An 8,977-nucleotide genomic window follows, 5' to 3' on the forward strand; every position below is an offset into this window, starting at 1 on the left:
TACGAATAAGAATCAACTCTATTTTGCGACTCACGAGCCACGATGGAGGCAACCACTAGTTGGGCGCTTCATGTGCATGTCTGAAGTCAGAAGCCGAAACATGGCAGGGGGCTGAGAGAGGAGAAGCAGTAGGAGTGGAACGAAGCCACACTGGAACTTCCTCCACCCCTCTGAGAAGAAGACGAAAAACCCCTCCCTCTTCTTCCTATCCCCAACTTCTCTCTCCCTGGTTTAGTTTTTTTCATTCGAAATACAAACCCATTTTTTATTTTTTTTATTCCTCCTTTCTCTACAACTTGAATCCTCCCAACCCCAACGTCCATGTTCCTCGCTCACTCCCTCCTCACTTCTTTCCCTGCAACCTTCTCCATCGCCCACCGCTTGCTCCCATCACTCTTCTTCTTCTTTGCCTGCAACTCACCCCTGGAAAGGTTTAACAGAATAAAAAACATTAAGATTGTAAATAAATAAATAAAAATAATGGGTTTCAGTAGTGTTTTTGTGTTCATATTCAACATTTTTGTCTTCATACTTGCAGAGAAGGTGGCTGAGAAGAATCAAGTGTAAAAGAAGAACCCATGTGTGTGCAGGTGATTGATGGCAGGGGTGATGAATTGGTGTTGTAGGGTATTGAAGGCAGGGGTAGGGGGGAGGTAGAGTGAGAGAGGGTGATGGGAGTCCTGGGGGTGAGTGCAGTGGTATTGCAAGGCCAAGGATAATAATACGCAGGTGCTGGTTTCAGCAGGGCTGTGAGTCATGATATCATTGACATGAACAGGGCAGGATTGCATGCGGGGAGGGTGTTGCGGGTGGGTTGGAGCCAGGGGTGGACTCAGGCACGCAAGGAAGACGAGCGGAAGACGAAGGGGTGATGATGCAGGGAAAGAGAGGGTTGGGTGAGTTTGGTCACGCAAGGAGGATGAAGGTGTGGGTGTTGCATGTGGTACGGATTCACTAGGGGCGGGTGATGTAGCAGATATCAAGGCGCCTTGAAGAGGATGGTTTGGAGGCAAAATCATGGAATGTCGTAGGCAACCGGAACCAAGGTGTGGCTGCAATTGCAGATGGATTGCAGCAAAGGGACAACAAAGGGGTTACGAGGTTGTGGTGATCTGGGGGTGTTTGAGGTAATCAAGCACTGGCTCACAAGGTTAAAATTGAAAATAATTCTAATTTAGAATAACACCTGCCACAAAGAACCCCAATTTACCCTAATTATTTTGCACAATTATTTATCCCAATTTGCAAAATTATTTTGCATCCTAATTTAGAAACGCAGCCTTAATTGGAGGCATCACATTTCTAAGGTAACATCTTTTGGCACTTAATTTATAGATGACAGAAGCATGGATTGAGATCAGATCAGCGGTATAGACCAAGGCCGATCCCAATCTCTGACTCATCCTGGATCAGGAATCGATATCACATCAAGGGTAAAAGACTAAAAAAAAAGGTTGATTTTTACTGGAATTTGGGAGTAACCGACCAATCCAAGCTAATCCAGATCGTACGAGCAAAACCCGATGAGTGGAACTGGACCACTGTACCGGGCAGGGAACAGCACAGGAAAAAAATTTGGGGATTGGGAGGGAGAAATGAGAGAAGGGCACACAGAAACATCATGAGGAACGGGATTTCTACCTTTCATATTTTTTAGTCACAAGGAAGAGATGCTTCTCAATGGGAATGGAATAGATCAAATTTCAGTTTGTGCTTTGTTGCTGCTTTCAGGAAGCTTGCATTTGTTAGTTTTCCTGCCATGGCACCACCTCGGTGGGCATCCTACTGGGGGTTGTGTTCTTCTCCTCCCCCTTCTATATTTCAAACAAACACAATAAGTCAAAAAGAGGAATTTGGATCCTCTCCAATGAGCATCCCACCCAATGAGGCATCCAAAGGCTGAGCTGCCACGCATACATCCCGGCACATGCCAAGTCAGTATGCGTGGCACACCGGGATGTGTGTGCAGCTGCCCAGCCATTGGGTGCCTCATTAGGCACTCATTGGGCATTACCCTCATTGGAGAGGATCCGGATCCCAAAAAGAGAGGGCTCAGATCATCCCATTGAACAGACCAAAAAACACAAAATACATAAACAGAAAACATTTTCTTGCAAAACTGTTAGACAGGAAAACCAAGAGACCTGCTGAAGTGCCATGCAAACACAAAAGCCTGCTTCTTAAATCTTATGAATGAAAATGATGCACAAAATTTTTTGTACAACCATCAAGCTTAAACAAAGAAATTGCAATATCTTTAATGATAACCCCAATCAAAATCCTTCTAACTAGCAAGATGAATACGGCTATATTTTGAAAAGCAAAGCAGAAAGAGAGGAAGGTAAGGGATGAATGGCAAGACCAGGTAAAACAAAAGATGGGGAGGACAAAAAGGGACAGGTTTTCCTACTTTACCAAGTACCTTCATCCGAAACCAAAATAAAGATCTAACTTGATTTAAATTCACTATAAGAAAGACAAAAAGGAGTGATAGTCACATAAGAACGAACTAACTAGTTATAAATTCACTAAATGAAAGAAACAAAGGAATGAAAGTTCATAGGGTCACACCACATAAATCACCTCAAAATTTTTTAATCAGAGAAGATATTGAGGTGTTTGCTGTAAGGAGCATCTTCAGAGACGGAAAGTGTAAGGACAAATTGTAAAACATGGAACCATCATAGCCCGATTAGTAGACATACCACAGGTCCATCAGATTTGTAGGCTCTCCAAGGATCTTCATGACATGTATCTGAAGACTCCTGGAAGTATGACAATGTTGTTGGCCTGATCTGGGCCCTCCCTGCCTTGCTTTATTGTGTTGGGCAAATTGGACGAGTCCTCTTTAAATGCCATTCCACGCCACAAACCCCCATTAAAAACCTTTTGAGATCGCCCACAAGGGTAGACACCTGGTTCCCATTCAGACGACGGGCATCTCCCTCTCCTCCTGTACAACAAGGGCAAATACAGGAGGAAAATGATTATGCCATTTTCAAATATCTCAACTACCACTACCATTATCGCTAGGCATTACGCAGAGTGATCAGCCCAAGTGGCCTAGAGCTCCACATTGACTACCAAGAAGCCTCTCTACATCTCTACGTCTGTATTCTCTATCTACAATACCAAAAGAAACTACCAAGGATACTATTACTATCAAGCATGAGTTTCCAATTATAAAGCTTCATACTTGCACCAGCAAATTCCTACTCAACTGCCAGTAAAACAACACTAATTCCACACATTAAAAGAAATACTCTTAGCTATGTGTCATCAAGATGAACAAAGTAAGAAGTCTAACAGAAACTCTAGCTTTAGCACCAGAGAGAGAGAAAGCAAATCAGCTATGAGACACAAGACTAAGCACGTCAAATATAACACTACAACTTGAAAGCAAATACTAAGAGTATCAACTATTCCTCAGAACTAATACTCATCATATAATAATAAAAATAGCCACTACTGCAAACTACTGGGATTTAAGCAATCCAACCAGTCCCAAAATCTGCTGCCATCCACATGTACCACCGCTTCATGTCAGATGAGAAGCACAGTCCCACAGGAAGAGAAGCTCTGTTTGAAAAACTAAGCCAATACTCAGACAAACACAAGTAATCTGGATTACTGCTGTTGTGCCTGTCTGGCCTGAGCACCACCATAGCCACCACCATAACCAACCTGCCCACCTGAAGATCCGTTTGCTTGGTTGGCTTGGGCAGTTCCATAGCCTCCTGCTTGTGAGGCATCAGACCTCCAAACAGCATTTGGATACCCTGAACTCCCATTAGCATCACCATAACCACTTCCCATATAGCCAGCACCAGTCCCTTGTTCACCCCCACCAGCACCAGCTGGAGCATTGCTGCTTGGGGTACTACCAGCACGTCCTCCAACAGCACCATATCCACCTGGGTTAGCATAAGATCCATCTCCTCCACCATAACCACCATAACCATAACCTTGATTACCGTAGCTGGCAGCTCCACTTGGAGACTGACCTGTAGATGCAGAAACAGAACCCCCACTACCAGCAGCACCACCAGAACCAGTAACATTCCATGGAGCAGCAGCTCCATAACCTGCATTAGCACCATAGCCCGTGGAACCATATCCAGAAGGTGTTTGATTACTCCATGGGCTTCTTGGGCCACCAGGTGGGCCACTCAGATAACCAGCACTCGGAGCATTAGGATTTCCATAAGCCCCAGCAGGGCCACCATACCCAGCACTAGCACCACCATAGCCACCAACACCATAACCACCATAACCAACACCATTGTTTGCTGCACCATATCCATAGCCAGGTGCACCATAGCCTGAAGAACCATATGCCGGGTAACCACCTCCGGCTGTTTGAGGTTGCATGTATCTAGTGGCATCCGCCCGACCATCATAAGTACTTGTGTTACCACCAGAAGAACCATATCCCTGATAATTCCCACCACCCATTGCACGGCCACCACCTCCAGGGTTTGCATCTTTTGGAAGAGCACGCTTGACTTCAACTAGTTTACCATTCAATTCATGGAAAGTCTTGTGCAAGACTCTATCAACGGCTTCCTCCGAATCGAAGGAGATGAAACCAAATCCACGAGGACGTTGGGTAGTCTGATCATACATAACTACTACATCAGTTACATGGCCATATGTCTCAAAATACTGGCGGAATCCATCTTCTGATAGAGTAGGAGGCAACCCTCCAACAAATATTTTCTTGGTCCTAACATTGCCCCCACCACCACCACTTCCAAGATTTCTGCCTGCATTAGGGTTTCCAGACCTAGAGGAAGTGTGTTGTTCCTCTCTTGACAAAGCTCTTTTAGCTTCAACCTGAATAATCAAAGCAGGGGTTATACTGCAGAAGGACAAACATATTGGTAGCAATGACGCCAATGACACTATATAACTATGTATGCAAAAAGATTCGAAACATGCAGAAAATGACAAAACCTTCCAGGAACAAGGTTATAACAAGATTGATACAATATAACTAAATATTGACACTAGCTCACAAATGTTCAAATTGTAAACCTCCAAAAAAAAAAAAAAAAAGTTGGGTGGTATATGACAGCCAATTGACCCGTATCTGGCCCACAGCCCAAAACAACCACAGGATATCATACAGATGCAAAGGGAATAGCATGATACTATTGAAACTAACATAGAAGAAAAGGGATATCATCATAAAATAAAAGAAACAGACCACTATTACTATAATACCTAAAGAAGGAATATTGCAGTGCAAGTACGAAATGATTTTCTGTTTACCCATAATTAAAAATACTTCATTAACTTTCTCTATTAGCATGAATACCAGCATCACCCCCTGCTGGGAAGAAAGTGATGGCTCATTGCAAGTACCAGGAGAATCACAAGCCAAATTTATGAGCCAATTCAGAAAGTCCTTAAATAAAAAAAAGGTATAACACGCGACTACTATTCCTACACCATCACCACTGAATCATTAAGCCATCCGTTCAATCCACTAATAAACATATAGATGATCATTTGAACCAGAAGTTAAACCATTTTCAACTGAATCATATAATCATTATGCTCAAATAAAATCTGACATACATATTTCTATAAATAAATAACCATAACCATTAAGTTACTTAAATAAACAACTCAAATCCAAGTAGTACCCTAGTAATTATCAAGAACCGAAACTGTAGATATCAATAAGAAAATTCCATATAACCATTATCTCGCACAACACCTACCCCCCTTCCCACATTCCAGCCACCGGACCAAAATGTAAGATAACTTAATCGCAGCAGAAAATATATATATCGTTAAAACAGAAACCCTCAAACCGGATCCGAGCAAGAATTTTTACCCTAATGTTCTCAAAACACATAAATCAATAGAAAATAAAACAATGAAATGAGAATCGGTGTCTCATATTGAAAATAACCAACAAATAACAAAAAACTACGAACGAAAACAATGAGACCAAAAAAAAAAAAAAAAAAAAAAAGGAAGATCCACCAATACCCATCAAAGATAACATCTCCAAGCATCAAAAAACAAGAGGACATAAACGAGGATTAAACCCACGAAGCACATTAAAAAAAAAATAAAAAAATCAAAGTCGTACCGTTCTCCCATCAATGGTGTGCTTTTCCTGAAGAACCCTATCGAGGATTGAGGGATCTGAAAACACAACAAAACCAAACCCTCTCGGCCTCCCAGTAATCTTATCACGCATTATCACAGTCTGCGATACCTCCCCATAGTTACCAAAATAGTCCTTCAGTTTATCTTCTGAAGTATCCCAAGAAATCCCACCAATGAAGAGCTTCCCTTGATCTGAATCCATTGACCTCTCTCTATCTGACTATTTGATTTTTTGACCCTACCTCAGTTTCAGTTCTATAAACACTCTTATCTTCTTCCCCCTGTTCTTCACACTTAAAAGCTGAAGAAGAGGAGACGATGGAGAAAGGGGCAAAAGGGTTTCTGCCAAAAAGGGAACGCCGTTTGGCCTTGGAATCCAAATATCTACAACTATCGTATGCCCTCGAGAGAGTAAGGAGGAAAAGCTAACATTAGAAACTTTTACATTTTTAACGGATGAGATGAGATGGGTTGTTTTGGATGGTCAGGTTTTCTTCTATATTACTACTTGAATTGACGGTCCTGATTCAATGTAGGGTTTTGAATTTTAATTATTGCGAATTTGGAATAGAATACATGTCTTCCTATCTTTCAGACTGATTTTTTTTTTGTTTAAAAAAGGAGATTAGATTAACAAGTGCCTAATTACTTTGTCCCAATAACAAAAAGATATTTCTTTGGGGTTTCATTCAAGGATTTAGGGCTCATGAGGCCGATTCGGATGTGATTCCAAGTCAACTCGGTCATAACTCATAAATCGATTGAGTCGATCCAAATGGAGGTAAAAATACACTCACTTACAATCAAGTTAACAAGGGGGGATAGGCAAGCCAATTAGGATCATTCCCAATTAATATTATAGGGCAAGAAATTGTTGTCTGGTTGTGCAGGAGCCATTACGAGTGCATGCAGGAGCATCTGACTAAAAGAACAAGGTTAAAATAAGACTAGTGAATCATTTCACCTCACTCTTCATATTGACGTATAGAAGGACATTATTCAATTCAACATCATTCCAGGATTTAGCCTTATCCCTTTTGGATGTAATCACACTCTCCTTTCTCTAATTCATAAGAAAGAGATTTCTCTAATTCATAAGAAAGAGAAGGCTAAACGAGTAGAAGATTTCTAACCCATTAGTTTGTGTACATGTGATTTCTAAGATAGTTACTAAACTCCTAGCTTGTGGAGTTCAGATCTTTTCTGGACAAAATTATTTCTCTATTCCAAGTTGTTTTTGTTAAAATGTGACAAAAAATGAAAGGAATATCTTATCGAGGCAATCGTATTTGTTTCGGCAGATACGCTCTTCAAGCACTTGAACCCGCTTGGATGCCCAGGCCAAATATCCAGTCGTCAAAAGGGAAGCCCTTACCACTTGCTCAACTGCGCAAATCGATTATGCCAATTTTGAAACAAGAGAAAGAGAGTGGCAAGGGAAATCTTACACGGATGCACTCCTATGGTCCCCTCTCCTAAGCGTTAGCTTCATCTTACAAAGGTGAGAGAGAGAGAGCAGAACTATTCCAAAATGTGGTGGAGTCCTCAATATCATGACCTTCTTTGGCAAGTTGATCAACTAGAGAGTTTCCCTGTCAAAATGTGTGAAGAATGCGCAGATTCGGAGGCATAAGAGAAAGGCAATCCCGGATCTACTACTTTGTTTGATTCAAAAGGCGAACAACCCCCCCCCCCCCCCAACTAGTCGTATGGGGTGGGGTGCTTGTGGTAAGCTGCCTTGGATATGAGGAATTCCTAAATCAAAACATCTAGACAAATAGAAGCAGGGCGACGAGCAATGACACGATATGCCCGTCATGATGGAAAAATATGGGTACGTATAATTCCAGTCAATTGGCACTCTTTTAAATGTGCACTATAAAAAACAAGTCGGATGACTCCTGCTGCACGAGATTCAATGGAAGTAGGGATTTAAGCATAATTGTGATCCTTTTTTTTTTTTTTTTTGGTATAGGGGCGTAGCGAGCTTCCCCTCATGTGACTTCCTCCATGCCACTTGTCCTCGCAATGCCTCTTGGGGATGGAAATCTGTTTTCAAAGCTCGGGATCTCCTCTTCATGGGTCTCTTTATCCGAGTTGGGCCACGGCCGCAGCATTAACCCATGGATCAATCCCTAGATTCCACATCTTCCCCCTTCCCTAGCCCCCTATCTTCTTCCCCCCGACGCGCCTTCTTTAGTGGCTGATGGAGAAGAATTGATTCGTAGGATCCTCTTCTTATCAACGCTTCTCAGGAGCTGTATAAACAAGATCGAGAGGCCGTATGAACAGAACATAACATTATTATAGCCCACGAAACTTTTGACCATCTTAGAAAACATAAAGGCAAACATGGTTGGATGACTCTCAAATTAGACATGTCCAAGACATACGATAGGCTCGAGTGCGGATATTTGGGAGTAATTTTAAATTTTTAGAATTTAACCAACACTGGTGTGATATAATCAGTTATTTGATATTTACCTATTCCTACTATAGAAACTCCAAGGAGGTACTTTCGATTTTTTTTTAACCCTCTAGAGGGATCAATCAAAACTATCCTCTTAGTCCATTTGTTTATCTTAACTATGGAGGATCTTTCTAGACTCTTGCACGTTCATCATGATCTTAATTTGTTCAAGGACATGAAGGGTGGAGCTAAAATCACTCATCTATCGTTTGTAGAGACACTTTGATCTTTTGTCAAGCAATTGAGTATGATACCATTTTTATTAGCACTGTTAAATATCTTTTTAAGATTTGTTGGTCAACGGATCAATTTTTCAAAAAATAGTGTTTTTTTTTTTTCAATTAGGATATTTCCTCAGCTAACAAGGAAAAAATAAATAGT

General features: G+C 41.5%; 1 protein-coding gene across 2 annotated transcripts; it reads right to left on the reverse strand.

The window, feature by feature from the left end:
- Positions 1-2,436: 2,436 nt before the first annotated feature.
- On the reverse strand, positions 2,437-6,410 carry LOC122655544 (heterogeneous nuclear ribonucleoprotein 1-like). 2 transcript variants are annotated; one of them, XR_006331978.1, is made up of 3 exons: positions 6,107-6,410; positions 3,500-4,836; positions 2,437-2,953 (listed from the first exon to the last, which is right to left on the reverse strand). XR_006331978.1 is itself a non-coding variant. In XM_043849740.1 (2 exons), exons 1-2 carry the CDS (start codon positions 6,326-6,328, stop codon positions 3,628-3,630), a joined length of 1,431 nt encoding a protein of 476 aa, XP_043705675.1. In that variant the 5' UTR covers positions 6,329-6,410; the 3' UTR covers positions 3,250-3,627. The 2 variants fall into 2 exon arrangements, 1 of the variants encoding a protein (XP_043705675.1); XM_043849740.1 differs by lacking the exon at positions 2,437-2,953 and having other exon boundaries at positions 3,250-4,836.
- Positions 6,411-8,977: the final 2,567 nt, after the last annotated feature.

The sequence above is a fragment of the Telopea speciosissima genome, chromosome 3, assembly GCF_018873765.1.
Source record: "Telopea speciosissima isolate NSW1024214 ecotype Mountain lineage chromosome 3, Tspe_v1, whole genome shotgun sequence".
In the NCBI taxonomy this organism is placed as follows: domain Eukaryota; kingdom Viridiplantae; phylum Streptophyta; class Magnoliopsida; order Proteales; family Proteaceae; genus Telopea; species Telopea speciosissima.

Coding starts and splice junctions, on each gene's coding strand:
- LOC122655544 (XM_043849740.1), bottom strand. CDS start 6,328: ATGGATTCAGATCAAGGGAAGCTCTTCATTGGTGGGATTTCTTGGGAT. Junction 4,837..6,106: donor ACACCATTGATGGGAGAACG/GTACGACTTTGA, acceptor TTGATTATTCAG/GTTGAAGCTAAAAGAGCTTT.